At 48.3% G+C, this 23,653-nt stretch overlaps 13 protein-coding genes across 13 annotated transcripts; 7 read left to right on the top strand and 6 right to left on the bottom strand.

Annotated features, from left to right (window-relative positions):
• Positions 1–115: 115 nt before the first annotated feature.
• Positions 116–280, bottom strand: FHL1 (Fhl1p; the record flags this gene model as incomplete). The annotated part of the gene is made up of 1 exon (XM_019127745.1): positions 116–280. A coding segment is annotated over one exon (165 nt), but the record flags the coding sequence as incomplete, so codon positions are not given.
• A 4,226-nt stretch (positions 281–4,506) lies between these two features.
• Positions 4,507–5,007, bottom strand: RPL11 (60S ribosomal protein uL5; the record flags this gene model as incomplete). The annotated part of the gene is made up of 1 exon (XM_019130921.1): positions 4,507–5,007. The coding sequence occupies one exon, from the start codon at positions 5,005–5,007 to the stop codon at positions 4,507–4,509; it is 501 nt and encodes a 166-aa protein (XP_018982636.1).
• A 1,574-nt stretch (positions 5,008–6,581) lies between these two features.
• On the top strand, positions 6,582–6,837 carry BABINDRAFT_163574 (uncharacterized protein). The gene has a single exon (XM_019129988.1). The coding sequence runs from the start codon at positions 6,663–6,665 to the stop codon at positions 6,822–6,824; it is 162 nt and encodes a 53-aa protein (XP_018982635.1). The 5' UTR covers positions 6,582–6,662; the 3' UTR covers positions 6,825–6,837.
• Positions 6,838–7,149: 312 nt separating this feature from the next.
• On the top strand, positions 7,150–9,427 carry BABINDRAFT_163573 (uncharacterized protein). The gene has a single exon (XM_019129987.1). The coding sequence runs from the start codon at positions 7,511–7,513 to the stop codon at positions 9,143–9,145; it is 1,635 nt and encodes a 544-aa protein (XP_018982634.1). The 5' UTR covers positions 7,150–7,510; the 3' UTR covers positions 9,146–9,427.
• A 279-nt stretch (positions 9,428–9,706) lies between these two features.
• BABINDRAFT_178178 (uncharacterized protein) lies at positions 9,707–11,077 on the top strand (the record flags this gene model as incomplete). The annotated part of the gene is made up of 1 exon (XM_019131053.1): positions 9,707–11,077. The coding sequence occupies one exon, from the start codon at positions 9,707–9,709 to the stop codon at positions 10,868–10,870; it is 1,164 nt and encodes a 387-aa protein (XP_018982633.1). The 3' UTR covers positions 10,871–11,077.
• Positions 11,078–11,101: 24 nt separating this feature from the next.
• On the top strand, positions 11,102–11,424 carry BABINDRAFT_100031 (uncharacterized protein). The gene has a single exon (XM_019126659.1). It carries the CDS (start codon positions 11,207–11,209, stop codon positions 11,387–11,389), a length of 183 nt encoding a protein of 60 aa, XP_018982632.1. The 5' UTR covers positions 11,102–11,206; the 3' UTR covers positions 11,390–11,424.
• Positions 11,425–11,594: 170 nt separating this feature from the next.
• BABINDRAFT_15553 (uncharacterized protein) lies at positions 11,595–12,474 on the top strand. The gene has a single exon (XM_019127281.1). It carries the CDS (start codon positions 11,641–11,643, stop codon positions 12,310–12,312), a length of 672 nt encoding a protein of 223 aa, XP_018982631.1. The 5' UTR covers positions 11,595–11,640; the 3' UTR covers positions 12,313–12,474.
• A 535-nt stretch (positions 12,475–13,009) lies between these two features.
• GCD2 (translation initiation factor eIF2B subunit delta) lies at positions 13,010–15,043 on the top strand. The gene has a single exon (XM_019129986.1). The coding sequence runs from the start codon at positions 13,098–13,100 to the stop codon at positions 14,574–14,576; it is 1,479 nt and encodes a 492-aa protein (XP_018982630.1). The 5' UTR covers positions 13,010–13,097; the 3' UTR covers positions 14,577–15,043.
• Positions 15,044–16,483: 1,440 nt separating this feature from the next.
• RTS1 (protein phosphatase 2A regulatory subunit) lies at positions 16,484–18,088 on the top strand (the record flags this gene model as incomplete). Its single annotated transcript, XM_019132042.1, has 1 exon — positions 16,484–18,088. The coding sequence occupies one exon, from the start codon at positions 16,484–16,486 to the stop codon at positions 18,086–18,088; it is 1,605 nt and encodes a 534-aa protein (XP_018982629.1).
• Positions 18,089–18,212: 124 nt separating this feature from the next.
• BABINDRAFT_99998 (uncharacterized protein) lies at positions 18,213–18,823 on the bottom strand. The gene has a single exon (XM_019133057.1). It carries the CDS (start codon positions 18,736–18,738, stop codon positions 18,337–18,339), a length of 402 nt encoding a protein of 133 aa, XP_018982628.1. The 5' UTR covers positions 18,739–18,823; the 3' UTR covers positions 18,213–18,336.
• A 106-nt stretch (positions 18,824–18,929) lies between these two features.
• On the bottom strand, positions 18,930–19,408 carry BABINDRAFT_163569 (uncharacterized protein). Its single transcript, XM_019129985.1, has one exon. It carries the CDS (start codon positions 19,307–19,309, stop codon positions 18,956–18,958), a length of 354 nt encoding a protein of 117 aa, XP_018982627.1. The 5' UTR covers positions 19,310–19,408; the 3' UTR covers positions 18,930–18,955.
• Positions 19,409–20,062: 654 nt separating this feature from the next.
• BABINDRAFT_99980 (uncharacterized protein) lies at positions 20,063–21,366 on the bottom strand. The gene has a single exon (XM_019133056.1). It carries the CDS (start codon positions 21,184–21,186, stop codon positions 20,194–20,196), a length of 993 nt encoding a protein of 330 aa, XP_018982626.1. The 5' UTR covers positions 21,187–21,366; the 3' UTR covers positions 20,063–20,193.
• Positions 21,367–22,363: 997 nt separating this feature from the next.
• Positions 22,364–23,403, bottom strand: LSP1 (lipid-binding protein). Its single transcript, XM_019129984.1, has one exon. It carries the CDS (start codon positions 23,386–23,388, stop codon positions 22,432–22,434), a length of 957 nt encoding a protein of 318 aa, XP_018982625.1. The 5' UTR covers positions 23,389–23,403; the 3' UTR covers positions 22,364–22,431.
• Between the last annotated feature and the right edge of the window lie 250 nt (positions 23,404–23,653).

Here is a 23,653-nt window from a genome sequence, read left to right as displayed (position 1 = left end):
CACCCGGGGTATAAGTCGGGACGGTGCCCTGAAACGGAGCGGGGCGGAAGTTGAGCTTGGCAAGTCGTGCCTTCTCGTCCTCCTCTTCCTTGCGCAACCGCTCCTTCTCGTTGAACTCCTCGTTGAGCCCCCACAACCAACCTTTGCCCTCCTTCGACACCTTCTTGAACTGCTTGTTAAGCGAGAGGTTGTGGCGCACTGACAGCTGCCAGCCGTCCGAACAGTACTTGTAATACGGGAAGACCTCGCGGATGGCCGCGTAAATTTCCGAAAGCGACATCCCGCGGTCTGTGCAGTGCATCTTGAGACACGTGGCGATAAGCTGCGAGTACGAGCACGACGGCTTATTGCGGAATTCCTCGGGAATCTCCTCGGGGAGGTAGACTTTCTTCTGCGAGCGGGGTGGCTTGGGCTTCGATTTCTTGTCAGGAACAGGTTGGTACACGAAGGAAGAACCAGAGGGTGTGAGAATCATCGGAACGGCAGTTCCTGGTACAGGGCCAGAGACTAGTCCCAGAACAGGACCAGACGAGGGATATAGTTCCGGAGTTGTACCAGTAACGGTGCTCGAAGTGGTTCCCAGAACGGCCCCTGTAGCCGGAGAGGCCACCTTTGGCAATGGGGCCAACGGACCCGGTGAAACCGTCTTAGATAACGGATTAGGTTGCAAACCCGCATTCGGCACTGGCGTGACAGATGCGGTATCGGCTGGAATAGAGGGGCTTGCTGGAGCAGTTCCTGCCGGCGGCACCGTGCCCAGCGCGCCGTCCGTCCCTGGCTTGTACCACCCAGCCTTCGGATACCCCGAGTTTGGCGGGATCGGCTTGATCAAGTTGACATTTCCCGGCCTTTGGGACACCTTAGGTGGCATGTACTTTGGAACCGGAACGCGCACGGTTGATACAGACGCGGGAGGTGTTGCCCCTGGGGCCGAGCGAGCTCCCGCTCCCCCAGAGAAGCCATTTACAGTCGCAGGCTTCGCTTGGTAGTTGGCCTTAGCTGCAAGTGCCTGCGCAGCCAACTTTTTCTGCTGTTCCTGGATCTGTAACTGTTGTTGACGCAACAACTGCTGCTGTTTTTGAAGCAACTGCTGCTGTTGCTGCTGTTGAAGCAACTGTTGCTTTTGTTTCTGCTGCTGCAATTGCTGTTGTTTGAGCTTCTGCTGTTGCTGTTGCTGTTGGAGGAGTCGCTGCTTCTGTTGCTGCTTCAATAGTTGCTGACGCTGCTGCTCCTTAATCGCCTGGACTCGCGCCTCCTCCGCCTTGCGCTTCTGGATCGCCTGGAACTCCACATGCGCCTGCTGTTGCGTCATACCGATCTGTGGTTTCGGTGCCACGCGTGGTCCGAGATGCCCGAGGTTTGCAAGCGATGGGTCCGCCGTCCCATTCATGATCGGTTCCAAGATCTCGGGCGGAAGACTGTCCTCATAGAGTGACTGAATGTACTCGAGGCGCGCGAGCTCCTCCTCAAGCGTGTTGTCGTCCAAATCCAAGTCGTCGAGCTCATTCGTGTGTGAGATGAGACCCCCGACCTCCGACTGGAGCTGGAGCTCCAACGCTGACGGCTCGTGGATGTCAGAGATGAGCGAAAGCATCGAATCTACATTCAACGCAGCCTTGGCGGACATAACCTTCGCCGTCTTTGGCGACACAACCTTCAGTGCCGGAGTCAAAACAGACTTGGCAGCCGTTTTAGCGGGAAGCTTGGCCGCTGAATTTAAAGAGGCAAGCGATGCGGCAGAGGAGGCCAGTGACTCCGGTTTCTCCGCTATCGCCTCGTATAACAGTCCGCCGAGCTGGGCAATCTGTTCCTCGATGCTGGGTTCCTTCCCCTTCTTGGCCTCTGGCAGCTTGAAGGGGGAGCCAAGCACAGAAGAAATCAACGTGGAGATGCTGTCTTTTCGCCCCGCCACAGGCGAAGCCGAACCGGGTGCGACTTTAGGAGGTTCGACCCGTGGTTTGGGTTTTGTCTCAGCTTTGGCCTCGGGTTTGACCTTAGGCTTTACCTCGGCCGTTTCTTTGCCGTCTTCTTTGTCGTCTCGGTGCCGGTGTTTCTTGGACTTCTTCTTGGACTTGGACTTGGACTTTGTCTTCTTATCGCGGCGCTTCTCCTTACGGGCCTCATCGTCGCCACTAGATATGTCAGCGTTGGCATCTTTCTCACCCGCCTCTTCATGCGGCAAAACAAACGCAAAAGTCGGCTTGCCAATTTGGACCTTGGTCCCGTTCTTCAACGGAACCGTCACGCCCATCGCCACGAACGTGTCGTCAACAAAGGCACCGTTGCGTCCAAGAACCGAGAGCTCGAAACGTTGCGTCCCAAAGTTGTAGAAGATCTTGGCATGGCGCCGGGAAATAGCCTTGGTGGAGCCGAGGTGGACATCCACAAGGTGGCAGGCGCTGCGCTCCTGCGTGTTCTGTGTCGCGTTGGGTGAAGATTCGGCCGTGCGCCGCCCGAGCAACACTTGGAGGGTTTGCACGTAGAAAGTGAACTGGTCAAAGTCAAGCCGGGCATATGCTGAGACCTTTGAGTCATCCTTAATGCCAGAAATACCGGTGTACGCCGGGGCTAAGGCACTACCAGCATTGGTTGGGGGAACTACCGGTGTTGGCTGATGGACTTCAGGGTTTCCAGTGCTAGGTGCAGCTTCGGAACCAGAATTCCTCGTTTCACTATTGAGAGGTTTGTGGACGATGAGAGACTCCGCGGTTCTTCGATTTGACTCTGTATTTGGCTCTCCGCTCGGATTCTGTTCCAGGCTCCGGCTTGCGTCCTTATTCGCTTCCTTATCCACGTCCTGGTCCGTATCCTGGTTCGCGTCCTCGTTTACGTCTGTATTCGTGTCTTCATTTGAACCTTCGGGTGATTTTTCCTTCAGCTCCTCCGGAGGAGCGTCGATGGCAGCCACCACTGGCAAAGGGTCCGCCTGAGGAGTGCTTCTCTCGTCGGTCTCCATTTCAAGCTGGCGGAGGAGCTTCTCGGTGCTTTCATGGGACTCCTCTGGCAAAAGGTTGTGTCGTTTTGCTTGTTCCAAGATCTTGTTGATTTCGTCATCGTCGAGGCTGGAGACCAAGTTGGAATTGGGCTCGAGTGGGTGGTCTAACATGTCTAAGTCGAGAGGCTGGTCATATAGTGGATCGCTCAGTTGCTTGGCATCCTCGGGTTTGAAGTCAAGTCGCGATAGCTTGTCTTCGATGGCTAGTAGAGCTTCTGGGTCAGGTTTTCCGGCCGGGTCAGCCATCTTATCGTGGTTTTGGCTCTCACTCATGAGGGCTATGCAAAGGGTAAATAATGTAGAGGCAGTAATAGGCTCCAAATGGTGCAACTATCTTAAAGGAATGGAAACAGATGATAACTAGGTCAATCGGGGTCCTGGAACGCTACTTAGAGCTCGGCGGCAAGTCTGACGTTATCTGACCTGGAATACTGCTAGCTGCAAGTATACGGGAAGAAAATTGGATGGCAGAGCGGGGTTAGATAAACGCTGGCAAAACGTGCAAGGTGTCTGCTCCCTGGTGTATGGTTGGTGGTTGGCAAGTTGTGTCTTGGAGTGTGACTATGCCAGTATTATAATTCATGCATACAATCATAACATAAAAATTATTTTATTTACTTTATCTCTTGTGCCGGTGGACGCTGCGAGAGTTATGCAGGACTGTATGGAACCCCAATACCAGTTGGTAGGGTGTGGCCGAACTGGTGATGGAGGCTGCTTTAATTGAAGGTTTATATGTTTGAACGGTGGTGTTATAATGGTTTAGCCACGGTGGATGGTCAATGATCGTCGTTGTGTATTTTAACGGAGTTGAAAGATGTCGCGGTGAGAGCTTGCACAGGCGCTACCCTTTTTTCCTTATTTCATTAGATCAGACTAGATTGGGTATCTTTGAATTGTTTTACAGCCCTAGATTTTAGAGGATAGTTTGCAACCCTGCCCTCTGATATGGCAAAGGAATAGACGGATGCTCTTAGGTATGCCTGCTTCGGCCATAGGGCTTGGTCACAGAAGACGGTTCCAATGATTTTTCAGAGATGCACTTGCCTCACGGAAGCCCTGAGAGAACGCGGTGTTAAAGTGAGTGCCAAGGTATAACTTTTCTCCCTTGGGTCGTGAAAATCAATGTGGGCTTGCATCTTGGATGAATGCTAGTTCTGGACAGGAACATATGAGTAAACAGGGGTAAAAATCAGGAGATTGTTTATTCCTCTGAACTACACCTCTTACATGGAACAGTTTAGACATATCTGATCGCTAGCACTCAAGTTTGATAACATTTCAAGAGCATGCCTGACTTCAGTAGTTATATAATCACTGCGAGTGGACCGATGAATTGAAGCGAACCCATCTGGGGGGTATTTAGCCTTAAATTATGGGGCGCACATACGTCCATGGCTTGAACGTATTGCCATGCTACAGCCACTGGCGGTTCTACTTTTAAAAATAGGGAGTACAAATTAGGACTAAATAATGATGGGAAAGATAGAAAAACTATGTTAACATCAAACTTATTTGTTCAAGACGTCAGCATCGTACTTCTGCTTGAACCAAGTAATGGAGTCTTCCTTGTTTGGAAGGTGGGAGTTACCAATGACACCTCTGCATCTCTTTCTTCTGGCGACTCTGGCACCGGCTCTACCCAAAACGACGTAGAAGTCCATACCGTAAATACCAATAGATGGATCGTACTTGATACCCAAGTCGATGTGCTCGTTGATACCGAAACCGAAGTTACCGGTCTCAGAGAAGTTCTTAGACTTCAACTGGTATTCCTTAACCTTCAAACCTCTTTCCAAGATTTCTTCAGCCTTTGGGCCTCTGATGGTGACGTGGACAGCGATCTTTTCGTTTCTTCTGATACCGAAGGTACGGACAGTGTAACGGGCCTTAGAGTGGACTGGGGTCTGACCAGACAACTGCTCCAAAACCTTAGAGGCTCTGGTCAATCTATCACCGGATTCACCGACACAGATGTTGAGAACCAACTTCTCAATTCTGATTTCACGCATTGGGTTGGAGGCTTTAGCGGCAGACTAGAATGTTAGTGGCTATTACATAGGATGCTGTGAGAAACGAGTGGCCGATCCAGTTAAGATTAAATTGAGAGATCCGGGTGACGAAATAAAGGAGGCTGAAATAAACCGCTTAGGAAACGACGCTGTGCAAAAGGGCTCTAATTAATCGATGGGAACAGAAAATTTTTCAACAGTCTTAAATCTTTCCCCCGTAGACCTTATTCGGCGAGGGGGGGAAGTGCCAAAATGATTGATGGGCCTCACCTAACTAGGTGAGGTATCCGCTTGACTGCTGGGTTGTTTGCGTCGTCGCTCGAACTCTAGATCGGTTTATGTTCAAAATCCCATCATGTTTGGCTCGCTGGATCCCTTGAGGTGGCACTATCGTTTCTCATCGTGTTTAGGTGCTAGACATACCATTTTGGATATATATGAACTCTGAGTGAATAAGCTAAATCTCTGTTACGGCAGTGAAAACACTATATAGAAATATACCCTACATTTTTCCTCAAACCATCGCCAGAGTCTCGCAGCCTAAGTGGGAGAGTTTGGGTGTGTGCACCTAGTGAGGGTGCCAGAGGGCGTCGTTACCACTGCGATTGGAAATTTTTCGTCACCCATAGTAGCATGGTGGAAAAAATTTCGCAATGGTAGATAGGGTGCGTGCGCTACCAAGAATTTGTAAGGTGTGCGCCAAACAGAAAAAAGAAACGTTTTCGGTGGTTCTCTTTAGCAGCGAATTAGCTAGACCGCGAATTGAGCCTAACATTCGGAAACGACCAACTGGCGTCTGAAAAATTTTCAAGTTTTTCGTTTTTCGTGGATATGCATGGTAGTTTGGGTGATGAAGCAATACTTACGCTTACATGCTAGTATATACGCTTGTGACTACTTTATAAACAAGGATATTTCTACTCTTGGAATGCCCTATATACTTTCACGTGCGACACCCGTGGATTTGGAAGCTGGATATCGGATTAGCTCCTGGGATAATTTTACAACTACAACCTCGGGCAAATTAATCAACGATAAAAAGGACAAGTTTTATTCGAACGGATACAACTGTGTTGATGTCATGTATTAGGAGCGTGGAGAGGAGAGCCATGTATCTGTTTTTGAAGAAATAACCCTGTGTGTGGGTACACATATTTGGATCGCTGGTGTGTTTGAGAACCTTGTACATATATATCCTCGAGCGAGGGAACAATATATACAATGTTTTGTCTTATCAAGTATATCTGCTTCAGATGTAGTCATTGTATAAGTATATATACCTATATTATAATTAATACAAATTAATTGATACATATATAAATATATTGCTAATTTCATTAATATAAATACGTTTATTTGATGTTCACTTAAGGACTGAAAACATGGTATTATAATTAAAACATTCCCTAGAAATATGTTTATATTTTGTAACCCAAAGGTCTGAAATATTAATCAACATCATCGAGACATAATTCTAACTGGGTTATGTTTACTATCTTTCCACTTTCCAGTCGTACCGGCTACACATTATTCCTTGACGGCGTTTGACATTGCCTTTTCAGGAATTCAGCCTTGCGAAGTTCTGTCTTGAGCATATCATTCATGGCACCCGCTGAAAAAGGAGATTGATATGATGCGATGTTCTATGTGTGGATATGCAGATACCCAATACACTCCTTGATGTGGTATCTCCACTGCCTGATCGAGCGATCCTATGCCCAGCCCCTAAGCATCCTAGTAAAGTCATGCACAGCAGCGACGGGCAATTCACGCACAACAAATGCTTGGCATTTTTCCCAGCTGCCTTACGAGCCTGACCGGGCAATACGGATTGCCCATGCGGGCCCAACCACACTTTCAGAAATGCTGCCCAAAAAAAAAAAACGGTTAATATTGCTCGTACATGATAGAGTTTCCCCGCACAATAAGCCATACCTACACGTCGGGATTCTATGCACGTTCCGTATGGTCTACGGCGCCAGGGAATCCCCGTAAATTTTCGCCCTGGCCGAGTTTTGCCACTTGCAAGGCAAATCCTGCACACATGCCGGTGCCAGTCTTACGTTCTTAAACCCATCTTTGTTTGTCGGAAACCCTCGCCTCGCGCCGATTTCCTCGATGACCAGCCATATTTATGGATTGCGCTAACCCGATATATGCTTGGTGATTGCGGTAAACCTCAGTGGTGGAAGAGCGAGGAAGCGTGAAAGGTGCCGGCTTAGCGGTAAACGCGCCCTCTGTGTCGCAGAACTGGATGACTAGCCCCGCTAAAAGCTGCAGCACGGGTTGTTTTTTTTGCTCGTATATCCTGTAAATTGGATTGTTGCGGTGACGGAGCCGTTTAGATGCAGAAAGGGATGTATGACAAATTGTACCCCCGCAGATAAGTCATGCCGCGAGCCTAGATAAGTGCCGCTCATATATAAGCTTAATTCCTAGTTTGAAAAATTACATTACTCGCGCAAGTACATTCATTTCCCACATATAGTACATCCATCTCACAATGTCAAGCCTTATCAGCCCCACACACACATGCGATAACCAAGATGACCCCAGGGGCATCCTACAAAGAACCAGTACGACACCCATACCCATTCCCACCACTCCCCGAAAGGATAGCATAGCGATGTCGTCAGTCGAATCCATAATGTTGTCCCGATCCTCATCTCCAAGCTCCATAGCAGAGGAGGATCAGCATACCCAGGATATCGACACCCCTACTCCCATCCGGTTACCAAAGAGAAGCAAGACCGTCGACGTAGGGCCCCTTTCCACTCCTCCCCGTGTCAACAAGCGCCTTGTCTCGTGGTCAGACCGCTATGATACCCACGACATTACCATGTTACACAACTTCACAATATACTTTCATGCGGAAGACCAAGCGTCAGATATCAAACTAGGGAGACTAGTGGGCCAAGGTTCGTACTCCTACGTGTATGACTTGAGCCACATGAACATTAAACAACTCACTTCTTCTTACGTGGTGAAGATCCCCAAGTCTGCAAGGTCTGCTAACTATATCATGCAGGAGACCCTTCTGGTGATGAAGCTCATGCGCTACTACAGACAACACGCCATTGAAGATGCTTTCTTTCCTCTCATTCGCTCCCCTGGTTTGATCTATTTGACAAAAAAGCATTTCACCAAGATCCGATACGGCGAGTCCCTCCCGTGCTTGGTGCTACAGAAAATGAACTCCTTAAACCTCGAAGAGTTTATCATTGCCTCCAAAGCCGAGATAAAGCGGGAACAGAGTGAAACATCGCACGCTGTGGTTATTGGGGCACATACCTGGTGGAGGCTTTTTCGTAATATGATCCAGGCTCTCTCGATTATGACAGCCTGCCAGGTGGTGCATGGGGACGTGAAATCAGAGAATATATTGATTGATAGAGCGGAATCTGGCGATATCAAAGGGTTTGTCTTGAGTGATTTTTCCGCCTCTGCCATATCCAGCAATGTTCCCGTAACGATGCTGCCGGCTACCCCCACCAACGCTTCCATGATAAATGCAACGTTGCAGTTCATTGCGCCGGAGCTACTCACTAACCCATACCACAACAAGCCCAGTCACTTCACCGACTTGTACAGCTGTGGGCTTGTTCTTTTACACGCAGCCATCGGTAAGCCTCCCTACTATCCGCTCCTCTTGAGCAATGAGATCACTTCGAGGGCAGCCACCCCCACCAGCCGCATGGCAAGCCCGTTAACCCCCAACGATCCGTACTTCTCTAACAGTCGGTATTCACCGTCGCCGATGCCGTCGTCGGCATTCCAGGACAGCATTATATACGACGACCACGAAATGGACACCACCTCTGACGACGAGGACTGGCTGCCGCAGCAAAACTTCTACTTGGAGCGCAGCAGACAGCGGAAATGCTCCGGGGGTACGCCTCTTGTGGATTTAATGTCGTACATCTCCACCAACACGCCCCTTTCTACGTCTCCAAAGTCGATGGAAAGCGAGGAACTCCCTTCCGGGAGTAAATTGTTCAATATGCTTTCCGGCAAGGATTGGCGGATTTTAAACGACCCGCAAAACTCCACGATCAAACGGGTTTTAGTGGCAATTTTGGCCGATAGGGTGAGTTTACAGGAAGTGGTTGAAACCGAATGGGAGATTGGTGAAATTTGATATAATCTAGAAATTAGTTGATACCCATATTAGATATTACCAGATGAGTAGAATGGGGAAGGGTATACGTGTACTACGAGATTATAGTTGAGCCAAGAGATCCGGAGGCCTTACGGAAACCAAGGGTACCTAAATCATGCTCTTGAAGAGCCTACTCCCAGGAGACGAGGGTCTGTAATATGCGAGGAAGCGGGTACTTTACCATATGTAATAAATCGTTGAATCGCTGTAACTAAACAAGTTACCCCGATGCATCCTGCTCCCAAGTTTGAGAAAGAAACGCTTTCATAATTGGGAGAAGAGCTTGTTTTTGGAAGTTCCAACTACAAATAGTTCCTCAAACTTTATACCCAAGGATAAACAAAGACCACGTAAAATAAAATAACTAGCGATTCGAAAACTCTCATTATTTTCCAGAGGCATCTCTTAGTTGGCGTATTCGTGCGTCAACCACTGTGTAAAATTTGGACCGGAGCGTTTTTCCAACCACGTGAAAAATTCCAGACTATCAATCTTGGATCCAGCTCAGTCCCCTATTAGGTATTCCCCAGAGCACTCGCAATGTCTATTATGTTGGTCCGCAAGTGCATTACCGCTCCTGTCGCTAGAGCGTTCTCCACTTCCAGAGGGTGCTTGAATGAAGCGTTTGATGAGTCTGCCCAGGGCTTGAACCACTTTGTGGAGTACTTGCAGACGCCGCCGAGATTGAGAACGTTGTTGTACGACCCTGCAAAGGCCGAGAGAGTTATGAGATTGAGAATTCCAAACCCAAAGTTCAATGCCTTGACCGGTGCTGAGAAGCGCAAGCTCTCGGATGAGGAGTACTACTTCCAGCCTAGAAACAAGGGTGAGCACTTCCCGCCACGTGAGCTTGAGTTGAACCGCATTCTCGAAGCATCTTTCCCTTCTGCCGAGAGCTTGGCTGAGAATTTGCCTAAGGTCAAGGCGTTGATTGTGGACATTAACTCGGGGTACCAGGAGTACCTCACGACCAACCACTTGATCAACTTGTTGTCGAAGTTTGCTGAGCTCAACCAGGTCCCACAGGGCTTGGACTTTACGGAGAAGAAGAATAAGTACTTTTTGCGCCCATTGATTGCGGAAGAGAAGTGGATCACCCGCGACTTAGCCGCCACCAAGCCTAAGTTTGCGCTCTTGGCATCCAGAATCGAGATACAGAGGTTGCAGCTCTTCACCAACTTGTTGAGATTCCACTACTACGCACAGAACCCGGCTGGTGAGAATGTGGTTCAGGAAATCACCAAGGCTGAGACCTTGCACAAGGAGTTTACCGAGTACAACTTTGGCACCGACCCGACCGCCGCAGAGGACGCGGAGTTGACCTTGTTCAATTCCTTGTTGAAGTACGCCATTGCCGCACAGGCCCAGGTGCCAGCAGCGATCTTGCAGCAGCTCAGCACCGAGATCGTCGCGCATGCCGCAGTCTCCCAGGACAGATTGGCCGCCGTGATCGCCAACGCGCAGGACGCCAAGTTTCCTCACAGCATTGGCACCGGTTTGCTTGCCATCAAGGTCTTTCAGGATACATTGGCGCAGCACGGTGATGCAGCGTTGACCGCATTGAATGCGGAGGTGTTGGTGCCGTACTTGCAGAAGCTGTCTGTCGCGCACGCCGAGGAACTCAGTGCTGTCGTGGATTTGTTCGAAAACAAGTTCAAGTTTGCCGCCGAATCCGAAGCTGAGGTTGAAACCAAAGACAAATAAGTGTATAAAGTCCCTGTATATAAATGTTAGATATTAGGTGTAGATGAGTTGCATTACCCATACCGGTACTTCAGGTTATGTAATGCAAGGTCATGTACATATGTTCTCCCCTGGGATTGAAGCGCTGTATACGATCCAAGGTAATATGAAGGAATGTAACTCCGTTGGCGTCCAAAAGATATAGGCGTTTCATGTATAAGTTCCTTCAGGCTACATCCATAAAATTCACCATTCGGTCGTACTTACCATTAGGCAGTGTTTTTTTCTCTTAACATGCCACTATCGAAAAGCTGGCCTTAAATAGTTATAGAAAAGCCAAAAACTGTAGCGGGTACTATGAATCAATTGCATGTGAATTTGAGCATCCAGAGACGAGAAACGTACAATAATCTACCCACTGTTTCAGATAGTAATGTTATATGTAAAATGTTGGAGACATTTAAACTATCGGGCTCACCACGTGTTCTGTTACTTCACCTAAGGTCACCATTACAAGATTTCGATACAGAAAATCTATAGGACTTGCGCCGATATTTGATTCGGCTAGATATTAATGCGTTAAGATAGGTTTAGTCGTTTAAGCAATAATTACGTTGACCAAGTCTGGATAACAATGTTTAGCTTTTCTCAACTGCTGAGGTTGAGCTTTGCCCTTGAATTGTCCTGCAGATATCTTTGACATGCGTACGGGTCGTTTTTTTTGCACCCAGCTCATTCGAAATAACTAAAACGTTGTTTGCCAGAGCGACATTTCCGTTGGCATATTCAGAATGTGTGCTGCTAATTTAGAAACCACATCTTTGGACTATGTCCATGATTATACACAGTTCCAGAAGCATGACCAGGAGATACGCAACCTCATCAAGCTTGAGTTGGAGGAAATGTCAAAGGACAAAGACTACAATGTGCAACATCAGACTCGTTTAGATGAAGTTTTTGACCAGCAAAATTTATATGTATCCCCCTTTTCCCGTGATATTGCTAGCAGAAACGTGGAGGTGAGCGAAAGCTTCACTTTGGGAGGAGTTGACCTTGGCCGGTACCAGGAAGACAGTGAAAGAGATCCGGTGAGGCTCCAAGTAATCATCACCTACCACCAGATGCACCAGAATTCCCTTCGGGCGTTGGACCAGCAATTGTCTCACGCATCGCAGGAGATCCTTCGGACCGCAGCCGGTACGGTTGAAAGCTCCGAACAAAGCCTCCAGAGCGTGAACGCACAGATCGAAGAGGTGAATAAGGAAAGGTATGAGCTACAGACTCGGTTTAAATCCACACATGAGTACTTGCAGGCGCAATGGGAGAAGTCTATTAAGAACGTGGTTGATATGGGTGTCGAAAGCTCGCGGTTGGAGTTCGAACAGATGCACCTGGAATATATGGAGCTTGCTGATGGAGTTGACAGCACGGAGCCAGAATTAAAGAAGCAGAGAGTAGCGTGAGGATGCTAACGCTATTTACTTGATAAGCCTTAAGGCTTGAAAGAAGGATACGAATCTATTTAATCAGCTTCAGAAGCAACATTGTTGAAAGTGAGCCATTATGATCCCATGTTTCTCCATTATAATGAATTTATGAATCTAGCACTATGTAAGTTCAATTTCAAGGCATGTCATAGACCGAAGGTTAAACCGAAACAGTCATTCCGCCATCGATGGGTTTTATCAGGGAATGCATTGAGCCCACTTATAGTCATGAAGGCAGATGAGTTTAGAATCGCAGATTTGGGAAGAATGGGCTTATTTGTCATGACGATTGTACAAAAGTGCCATCCTTGCACAATTACAGTCTCGGTGGTTGAGGCATACCAGAAATACCACGTTTAGGCGATTCCCACCGTTTCTTAATCGACCATTAAACAAACAAATAACCCTTGGATCTAATAATTATGCCCTTATTAGTTTCGTTCCATATCCTGCCCTGCACTGAATTTCTTAGAGTACAGTGAATATGTCAGTTGGTTGAGACACACGTACAATACCTGTTACTTCCCTGTGGCTCTATTAAAGACCTATTGTTCTTATACGTTTTGTGATAGAACTCTGTCAGATCAACGATACTTTAATCCTTTTAGGCCAGTCTTCAGCCTCAACCACACCAGGTTTCCTAATACTCATTGCGCATCAACAGGGGGCGTGTCCCGCACACAAATTTTTCAGCTACACGGGATATTTTTTTTAACGCTACTCATTGGAATGAGTTCATTACATTCCTGTTTAACACCCATATGAGCGAACCACAAGAAACAAAGGCGGTGCCAAAGACGGTGCCAAAGACTGGGCCAAAGAGTGAAGCTACAGCACCAGAGGCTCCGGTTGGGGAGCTCACCGGGAAGCAGTTGAAGGACCTCAAGAAGCAGGAGAAGGCGGCAAAGAGAGCTGCCACAAAGGAGTCCATCGGGATCGCACCGATTAACCCGGCTGCTGCTGCCTCTAAGGAGAAGCAACAAGCCAAGACCCAAACTGCCGTCAAGAAACAAATCACGCAGGCACAGATCAAGCCCGCGGGTTCTACGAAAAAGATTCCGCCGTTGTTCAGTCACTTGGACCGCAAGGAATCCAAAGCCTTGAAGTTCAACCCGGAAATTGCCAATATCGTGCACCCAGAGATCTTGTCTCTCTTCTTGAAGTTTCAGAACTACAGAGTAGTGGGCTCGACCGCGCGCGTGCTCGCGATGTTGGACGCGTTCAAGGTGTTGATCCACGACTATACGACGCCAGAGAACACCACGTTGCAGCGCCACTTGACGTCGTATCTCTCGCACCAGATCGACTACCTTAAGAACTCCAGACCGTTGTCGGTGACGATGGGGAACGCGATCCGATGGTTGAAACAGCAGATCTCGGTGATCTCCATCAGCATGAGCGACGTAGATGCCAAGAAGTTGATCTGTGAGCAGATCGACGAGTTCATCAACGAGAAGATTGTGATCACGCAGCAAGTAATCATCGATAATGCCTCATTACACATCTCTAACGAGTCTGTGGTTTTGACTTACGGCTTCTCGGATGTGTTGTGCAAGTTGTTTGAGCACTGCGCTAACGTGGAGGGCAAGAAGTTCACGCTTATTGTGGTGGACTCTAGGCCGTTGTTTGAGGGGAAGAAGTTGGTCCGCGAGTTGATTGCTAGTAACACGACGGCTAATATCAATGTGCACTACGTGTTGATCAACGCCATATCCACCATCATGGACAAGGTGCACACCGTCTTCTTGGGCGCGCACGCCATGTTGTCCAACGGGCGCTTATACTCGCGCGTGGGGACCGCGCTTATCGCTATGTGTGCGAACAAGCGCAATGTGCCGGTGTTGGTGTGTGCCGAGTCGTTAAAGTTCTCGGAGAAGATCCAGTTGGATTCCGTCACCAACAATGAGTCCGCTGACTGGAAGGACTTGGTAAAGATTAGCAAGAATGCTCCTGTCAAGACCGGCTTCGCGTTGGAGCAGTTCCTCCAGCAGAAGAAGGCGGTGGCCCAGACTCCAGCCCCGGTCTCTAAGAAACAGCAACAGAAGACTCCGATTCCCGAAGCCAGCGAGGACGTCGAGTCCTTGTCCGCATACGAGAAGCGCGATAACTTATATCTCTTGAATGTCTTGTACGACTTGACCCCACCGGAGTACATCAAGAAGGTGATCACCGAGATGGGGTCCTTGCCGCCGTCCTCCGTGCCGGTCATTTTAAGAGAATATAAGGCCGGGAGTGTTTAGTGTACAATAATGGTTATGGAATGCATGCAAGTGATAAACATTAGAAAACTCTGGGACAGCTCGGAGGGTCCTCAATATCTAGACACCTGTGTGCACTAAAGGGGTAGCTTGATAATGCCATGGCTACACGCTACTTGAATAGACGAACGAAAGTTGTATGTGGAGACAATGTCGTACAGGTTAGTCCCTCAGTAATAGCACCGATGTGGTTATGTGCTGTGGATTCCCCCAAATAAACCTCTTACACGCGACAGTAGTTCATCGACAATTCAGTCTACTCTGTTCCTTACAAGCCCACACTCATCTTCTAGAATAAACCTGCGCTCCTGGGTACTCGGGGTGTATCGTTCGAAGCTCTTTAAAGCCCCGATGCGCCAACCTGGACAGCTCGTGCGCTAGCTATATATATTGCGGCTACACTGTTTCTTAATGCACACGCCACCATCAGTCTCTTTTGAACCGATTAATTAACTTATAAACAAACTACAAGACATCATCTAGGAGTAGGAATGACGGCTGGGGGTTTTTTTTTGACGGAACTACTTGAGCCTTTTCATCCAGGACTATGCCAGTCATGCCTAACTAAAGCGGATCGTCACCCATGCGCGTCGATGCACGTAAACGCAGATAGTCATGTCTCCAAAGATTGCTAAAAGTTCACCGCAGGAAATTTACCAATCACCAATCAATTATCTCAAAGCCATGGCGATTGAGTCAGATTGACCGATATGATGCTCTTTCAGAGTCCCTCAACGTTTGCCACGGAGTTACATTTCACGTAAATGCAACTAAACAAACACTAATAATGCGTCAAATTTCACTTGGCTATTAAACTCTCACGAGATTCATCCTCTGACAGCCAAACAGCTCCGACCTGACACGTGGTTGACTCTCTATATTTTAACCAGTCTTTTACAAAGCTAAATCACTAGGCTTCTACTGTCTGCCATCTGTTATCTGCCACTGTTATGATCCTAGCTCTACTATTTAGGTGAATGTAATCTTTCGCTTCCCCACCCCTTGTCGGTCACGAGCCCTGTAACTCCCCCGGTTATTCACGGTCCCAGATAAAGGCAAGTGTCCCTCCCCCATCCATTACAATGAAGTTCGTTAATATTTGGAGTTGGCTAAAAGTTCCCTTGCACGGTGGCAATAAATATACAATCTCCGAATAGATATTTGTAGAGGAGCGTAGAGGATGTGTGGCGTGCCTGCCCCAGACGTACATGTCCCAAAATAGCCTCGACGGCCGTATCGAGCGCTAGAAATCAACACGAGGCACCAAGCGCTACACATTCATCAGCGCACACAGCACGCTGTATCTATATCCGACCATAAGCATCTGACAAGATGATGAAGGGATTTAAACAGAGAGTATGTATCGGCCGGGACATGTGGTGGCAATCGGATAGCACAGAGCGCAAATGGCAAGTTACAGCTTGCGAAGCAGATTGCGCGCATCAGCGAGCTCCAACAAAAACAAGCGTCAAAATGTGAACATCAAAGACCCAGACCATAGCAAGGCTCCAATCGCGTAGCCCTTGCAAATAGCAGGTACCCTAAAGGCTACTGCCTAGCAATACACCGCTATCCCAACGTCTACCGCCTGTCTTACTTGTACCGCCCTACCGGCTACTCTCATTCAGTACTAACAAGATTAGCTCTCCAGAAGCAAATCCACGACGACCAAAAAGAAGGAGGAAAAACCCGCGAAGAAATCTCCCTCACCTTCGCCCTCGCCTAGCCCCATCTCCGTAGGCAAGCAGCCTCAAGGATCACCTTCTGCCAAAAGCACCGACTCCAAAACCGCCGCGGTGTTGAACCTCTTCACAGGCCTGCCGGCCAAGAAGCCGGCGCTGGCGACGCCACAGGTGAACATTACGCCTCCGGACAACAATTCGGAAGTCATGCCAGACGAACTCACCAAACCGCTCACGCTCGCGCCCAGTACCCAGCCGGTGGTGTTCAATCCGTCGGCAATCAAGCCGGCAGCGCTTGCCACGACACCGATACCGCCACGGACACCGACCGACGGCGATTACAAGGCGTCGCACCTGTTCAACGACCGGCTCCCAACACCGACCAAGGAGATCGACCTTCTCAAGTCGCCGCCGAAGCGCCATCTGTCGCTCCGCTTCGAGCCGAGTGGGCGTGAGTTTGAGCGGCTTCCGGCCTTTGAAGAAGTGTCGCCAGAAGACAAGGTGGCGCTCTTCCTCCAGAAGCTCGAGCAGTGCAGCATCATGTTCGACTTTAGCGACATGAGCTACGACGCGGCGGGAAAGGAGTTGAAGAAGAACACGTTGCAGGAGTTGTTTGAGTTTATCGCGACAAACCGGTTCACGTACCCCGAGGAGATCTACGCGGCAGTGGTGGCAATGTTCAAGACGAATTTGTTCCGGCCAATTCCGCCACCGGTGAACCCAGTTGGCGACATCTACGACCCAGACGAGGATGAACCGGTGTACGAGCTCGCGTGGCCACACATGCAGTTGGTGTACGAATTGTTTCTCAAGTTTTTTGAGTCGCCAGACTTTAATCACACGGTGGCGAAAAAGTACATCGACCACGACTTCATCCTTCGCCTCTTGGAGTTGTTTGACAGCGAGGACCCGCGCGAGCGCGAGTGTCTCAAGACGACGTTACACCGCGTGTATGGCAAGTTCCTCCTGCTTCGGTCGTTTATCCGTAAGTCCATCAACAACGTGTTTCTTCAGTTCGTCTACGAGACCGACCGCTTTAATGGGATCTCGGAGTTGTTGGAGATTTTAGGCCTGATTATTAACGGCTTTGCGCTCCCGCTCAAGGAGGAGCACAAGATCTTCCTTATCCGAGTGCTCATCCCGATGCACAAGGTCAAGGCGTTGTCGCTCTACCATCCGCAGTTGGCGTACTGCATCGTGCAGTTTCTCGAGAAGGACCCGCAGTTGACGGAGGAGGTCATAATGGGCCTTCTTCGTTACTGGCCGAAGATAAACTCCACCAAGGAGGTCATGTTCCTCAACGAGTTGGAGGACATCTTCGAGGTCATGGAGCCGTCCGAGTTTGTTCGCGTTGAAGAGCCTTTGTTCGTGCAATTGGCGCGCTGCATGCGGTCGCCGCATTTCCAGGTCAGCGAGAAGGTCTTGTGCTACTGGAACAACGAGTACTTTCTCAGTCTTGTCACGGAGAATACCCGCGAGCTCCTTCCAATCTTGTTCCCGTCCTTGTATAAGCTCACGGTCCCGGGCGAGCCTCTTGACCGCGACGCCTCACTCGGGGCGTTGGAGCAGCAACAGCTCTTTGATAACTATCAGGACGAGTACTTCATGGAGTCTGCCGGTAGCGGTTGGAACCGGACCATTCACTCGCTCGCCTATCAGGCCTTAAAGATCTTCATGGACACTAACCCCGCTGTCTACGACGACTGCTTAGCCACCTATCAGCACTCCCTCGAGGCCAACAAGGCCCACGAACAGGAGAAGATTCAGTCATGGAAGAAGTTGGAGGCCTATGTCACGCAGTTGAACGCGTAATCACGATTTGTCCGTCTGTACACTAAACTGACGTTGGGTACTGTCTTCATGAGCTCTTCCATCAGTCGCGCTTTGTGCGTTCGGTCAAGGGGGTCTCACACCTGTTTTTCATGAGTTCTTGTCAGTGAGGCCTTGAGTTCCGGACAATGAGGCTTTGGGGTTTGTTCATATTCTGGGGGTCTGTTTATCGATTTAATGAGTTCGATTCCATGACATTTGTTTTCTTGACTTGGTTCCATGAATTTAATTCATTGCCCTCTCTTTGACTTCTTCATCGACCTATTTCCTTTCGCTCCCTGATCTCCGTCACTACCCACCCTGTTTATTTTCCTTCCTTTCTCCATGCAACCATTTTCCATACCATTTGAGCCCCGCTTTTTATTTCTGTTTATTGCATTTTCCAAATCCAAATATTTGTTCGCTTTTTTTTCCCTCCAGATAGTAGGTAATAAAGCTGCCACTATATGCCTAGGGCTTGTACTGATAATTAGGACTCCCGCCATCCGCTCTATGTTTCGACTGGTAAGCTCTGTGAGCTCAAACGAACGAAAGCTTGCCACAAGGGGTAAAGAGCCCGCTGATACTTGTATTGACCAAAAGATGGGCTGGCAGTGAATACCGGTTCCTTGTTTTGTCAGAAATGGAGTCATTCTGACCGCAGGAATTTTATATAATATTCCAAAGATACAACCACAATGATCACTGTGTGTATAGACCTAATTTAAACTAACAAACTATTATAAACGTCTTGTACCTTACAGTAATCCCGCATTTCTACAATGATATATATGTCTCATTACATAATCTTTAAAGTGATTGCATTATGCTTTATGAATTCTGTTCCCGTAATGCTCACGCAGGTTCTTGCTAACGGATCTGTTTATCTGCATGCTCGAACTTCCCCAGAGAGACCGAGCAGTCTTCCAAATCAAGAAGATAGTAGTAATCAACCATATCCGCTGCTTTGTGAAACTGGATAACCTTATCACCCTTGAATGGCTCCGCCAAAGTGTCGTTGGACCATTCAAACAGGACCGCTTCCTGTGAAAGGAGCGCGGCGGTCGACGAGCACAACGAAGCGGGGTACTTTTCTTCATCTGTGGCAAAGTCTGATTCGTTGATATAAGGTACCGTTGACATAGCCCCAAGGTGATTAGGGTGTAAATCCGCACCGGAGATCTGATTAGTAGCTTCTTCGCTACTTACAGAGACCGCGGGCATTCTTTTAGCAGCCCGGACAGCAGATCTTACGGCCAGCAGTTTAGCCAGTTCCTGGGTGAACTTGATTGCGTTTCCGCACTTCATCAACCGCCTGGGGACGTAGAGATTAAATTGTTTTGGAGGCATGATCATTGGGTAAGGAGGTTAATCAATGCTGAAGTGATATTGCCGAACGATGACGGTGTGTTATATACGAGAATTCATCTCTGCTCTGATAGGATATATTTACGGGAAGCAGACAAATAATGATTTATATAATTCCAACCGTTTACGAAACACACCAATTCTGTTGGTGTATGCAAGGTTGGACATACGAGCAGTACAACGAATCACTGTTTAGGTCAGAGAAAACTTGGTTCTTACATCGGTTAGAGAATCACACCGGGTCTAACAATAGCCTTTTGCCATAACAAATACGCTATTTAAATACCAACATGAACGGTTACAGCTTTTTGCTATGATAAGTAACGGTGGTAGTGTCTGGATACTCTGGCTGGATAAACTAGGTGTTCAGCACTCGGAGTGTCATGCAGTCTTTGATAAGGGTGAGGGCAAACCTATACAATACCATGCTGTGCGTCACGAAAAGATTCATCCCCTTAGACCTGTACAACTAAAATAAGGAAATCAACGGGCTTAAGATACTGAAGATTTTGCCCGTTGCAGATATCAAACCGTTAACTACGTTGACATACCGTCGGAGTCCTTTCCCTCTGCATCACTTCGTTAAAAATAAACCTTCTCCTGCCTCTTGATACGCATATCTAATCCTAGATGTAACTGGGTGAGTTTACCGTTGGATAGCCCCCACACGAAAAAATCAGACCCATACCATGATCTAAGTCACCTGTTGGATATAATAAGCCAATTAATATAAGCTTAGCTTATGCAACACGCTCCAATAGTAAAGTCTCGGCCTCAGCCTGAACCTGAGACAACCAGCCGGTCAATAATTTGTTTTGCTCAACCACTTTCTCAAACAGGTTCGAGAGTTCATGGCTATGCTTTCTTTCGAGTCGTAACTGCGCCTGGGCATTGCCTACCAACAGTTCAAACAACTTCCACAACTTCTTGTTGATTTTCTTCAGTCGGCTCTGCTTTTTGATGATTTTTTTGACCGCCTTCTTGTCTAAAACAAGTCTTGACTTCCCTTTCTTTCCTTTATTCTTTTTCTTTTCTTCCTTTTTGTCATTTTTCTCCTTTTTCTCCCTTTTCTCCCTTTTCTCCTTTTTCAGTTTTTTCCCATTTGGCGTCTTGTACTTTTTTGGAAGCGGTTCGTTGGTGTCCCAGGGTATCGGAGCAAAGTCTGTCTGGTCTGGGCCGTGCGACGGGATCTGGCGAGGCTCGTCATCACTCGAGCCCAATATGTCATTTGTGTACGGCTGGGCGCCACTCTCATACGCAGAGCGCTCAGAATCCGACTCAACAGCAAGAAAACTTGTTGTTAGAGCAGCCTGGCTAGGAAGAGAGCTTCGAGGCCTTGACTGAGTATTGGCTTTCAGCGACACTTTGGGCCCATTAACCTCCTTTAAATCACTCGCTTCAATGCCCTCCTTTTGTTTTAGCACCATGAAAACGATGGCCTTCCATACAGCAACTGCCTTTCCCGTGGCAACATCCTCCGCCGTGATCACGTTGCCTTCCTCTACGAATTGGGTATATTCGGCAAATATTCTGTCTATGCGATCCTCCACTTCAGCGGCATCGCACTCTAGGCGTCCACCGGATTCCGTGCTATTGAGCGTGACATCTTCAGCGACACTCTGCATCCGCGCCTCAAACTCCGGGGATCGGATCTTGAACGCGAACGGCTCATGGCGGTTAAGCGACACTAAGAGCTCCAGGTCGTCACCTAGTGAAAAAGGGGAAGTAGTCATGGATAACAATATTGATGGATATAGTTTGGGGGGTTTGATAAAATTGCGGTATTTCCGGTGCCACTCTTTGTTTTGATCTCGCGTCAGCCGTTAGGCCAAGTCTTTAGAGAATGGGGTCGTGCCGTGGCGAAGTCTATTGTGAGGGCTGCACTGCTTGGGTGACGTAGGTAATGAAATCGCGGGTTGACTTTTGATAAAAACAAAAATAGACGTCAAGGGTCTTTGCAGCGAAATCTCGAAACGGCATATAAATCTATATTTTCTGGTCTGGGCCTCTAGGACCAGGATTACTGAGTATGCGTCTTAGAGGTGGATATATGGTGATGTACAAACAGAAACTATGAGTAGGGGAGGCTGATCAGGTAGGCGCAAATCGCACTTCACCTAGCTAGGGATATAACCCAAGTCGAGTATACCAAATTTCAGTTCTTTAGATGTGTGATTGGTCATGAATCTAATGAGATTGAGTCTTAGTAATCGCACTACGGTAGGAGGACTGAAACATTTGATGTAAGCGTGCCAGCACTAGGTGGGCCAAAAAAACAGCCCTCAGCGTATCTCGAACGGTAAGGAAACTTATTTCCAATTATAGAAGCGCCTACCGTGATAGGGTTTGAGGTTCTAGATATATATATTTTTTAACCCCAACAGTAAGATGCCAGAGAGGAAAATGCTAATAAGGGTAGCCTATACCGACCATATCACCCGTGCTAGCATCTATTCGTTCGCCACCAGAGCTCATTGCCACACCCTATAATTTCGTGATGGGAAAGAATTGTAACGTTAGAAGCATAAGGATGAGGTAAAACACAATATATTTTATTTCAAGATTTATACTGTATGTTCGTATGGGCTGACCGGGAAGCTCTGTATCATGGGCTTGGATAGAAAATGGGCATTTCAAACCATTTTTTGGAGTGTTCCCGCTTTTTCAATCGCTCAAGACCAGCATCAAAAACTATGTTGATACAGATCATTCATCGTGACTACCCACTATTACATCTATCGCCTCAACCTTTACACTGTCATGACCGGTTAGCCTGAATGCTTCGGTTAAATAAACTTAGGCTAGGCCACTACACTTGGTTCGTACTAAAATTAGATTATAACGGAAAGGCAAAGTTCGGAAACAAAAACTAATACACACAATCGTATTATAAAACACAATAAATGTCAAACGCGACAAAACAGAAACAGAACTTTTCTTCAGCCAACACACAGTATCAGGCCACAGAAAGAAACCATTTAGGCAGAAACCTGCTGCTTGGACTCGTCTTCGTAGTGCTCTTCCTCGGCCCACTCCTGCTCGGTGACACCCAACTGCTCGGTTTCGTGCACCAAGTCGTCCTCATCGTACTTGTCGTTGGCCACTAAGCTCAAAGATGGCTTAACCTGCGCAGAGTCAAAGGTCCAGGAGGCCAAGGCGTTTTCGGCGTCAATGATAATCTGCTTGGAGGCCTCGTAACCATCATAGGCTGGTCTGGTCTCACCTGGGGTGATTGGGTCGGTGGACAACAATTCCAACAACGCCTTACCGTACCCGGCGATCAAGGCAATCTTTTCAGAGTGTTCTCTCATGGAGTCAAACTGGTAGTTGAAGGCAATCTTCAACTTCTCCCTGGTGATGTTGGACAACTGGGCCTCGGCCACAAGGGACTCGGCCTCGGCTCTAACTAACTCCTGTTCCAAGACAGAGATCTTTGGGGACTGAGGGTCCTTGTACTTCAAATAGGCAATCTTGTCGGTAATCTTGTACTTTCTGTCACGGGAAGGCTGGACAGAGGCCTCAATGTCTCTGATGGACTTGATGGTGATACGGTACTGGTCGTAGCGGTCAATGAACTGGGATTCCAACTCGGAGATCTCGTAGATCAAAACCCCCAACTTGTCAGTGATGTCGGACACATCGTCATCGTTGTCTTCACCCCAGAGGGACAACTGCTTGGCAACCTCACGACGCTCGGAGTAGCCAATTTCAATGGCTCTCATGACGTTCTTCTCAAGCTTGATCAATGCGGCCAACTTACGGGACAACTCTGGGCCCGAGTTGGCAGCGACGTTTCTGCGGATGGACCCGGTGATGGAGCCCTTACCGAAGAACTTGTTGGCACCTGACCTGGTGGAGGAGGTTGGTGGTGGCGGAGACTGCAACTGGGCAGCGGTAGGGGCTCTCGCCGATCTTAAGGAGTAGGTTCTGTGCATTGTGTAATTGATGATGGGAAGAGAGAGGAGCAATGGCAAGAGAAGAAGAAAAATCGGTGGCTAAATAGCGTGGGAGCTACCAGCCGGCTGGAAAATGGAAGGGGCGACGTGTTGGTTGCTCGTTCTTTCTCCCTCCATGCATGGCCTGCACACAGTCCCAATCCTTTTGGGTTTACTATGGGCGCTGTTCGAGAAAGCCGGCACCCAAGCACCTTGTGGCCGCAATCTTGCGCGGAGGGGGGGTGGGAGGCTGCACCGAAAAAGC

Source organism: Babjeviella inositovora (genome assembly GCF_001661335.1).
Source record: "Babjeviella inositovora NRRL Y-12698 unplaced genomic scaffold BABINscaffold_16, whole genome shotgun sequence".
NCBI lineage: Eukaryota > Fungi > Ascomycota > Pichiomycetes > Serinales > Babjeviella > Babjeviella inositovora.
The sequence above is the reverse complement of the archived record's forward strand: the minus strand, read 5'-3'. Positions and strand labels throughout refer to the sequence as shown.

Bases quoted from the DNA above. Each gene is read 5' to 3' on its own strand.
- LSP1 (XM_019129984.1), bottom strand. From the start codon at position 23,388: ATGCACAGAACCTACTCCTTAAGATCGGCGAGAGCCCCTACCGCTGCC.
- BABINDRAFT_99998 (XM_019133057.1), bottom strand. From the start codon at position 18,738: ATGACTCCATTTCTGACAAAACAAGGAACCGGTATTCACTGCCAGCCC.
- BABINDRAFT_163569 (XM_019129985.1), bottom strand. From the start codon at position 19,309: ATGCCCGCGGTCTCTGTAAGTAGCGAAGAAGCTACTAATCAGATCTCC.
- BABINDRAFT_163574 (XM_019129988.1), top strand. From the start codon at position 6,663: ATGCAGATACCCAATACACTCCTTGATGTGGTATCTCCACTGCCTGAT.
- BABINDRAFT_99980 (XM_019133056.1), bottom strand. From the start codon at position 21,186: ATGACTACTTCCCCTTTTTCACTAGGTGACGACCTGGAGCTCTTAGTG.
- BABINDRAFT_100031 (XM_019126659.1), top strand. From the start codon at position 11,207: ATGAATCAATTGCATGTGAATTTGAGCATCCAGAGACGAGAAACGTAC.
- GCD2 (XM_019129986.1), top strand. From the start codon at position 13,098: ATGAGCGAACCACAAGAAACAAAGGCGGTGCCAAAGACGGTGCCAAAG.
- BABINDRAFT_163573 (XM_019129987.1), top strand. From the start codon at position 7,511: ATGTCAAGCCTTATCAGCCCCACACACACATGCGATAACCAAGATGAC.
- BABINDRAFT_15553 (XM_019127281.1), top strand. From the start codon at position 11,641: ATGTGTGCTGCTAATTTAGAAACCACATCTTTGGACTATGTCCATGAT.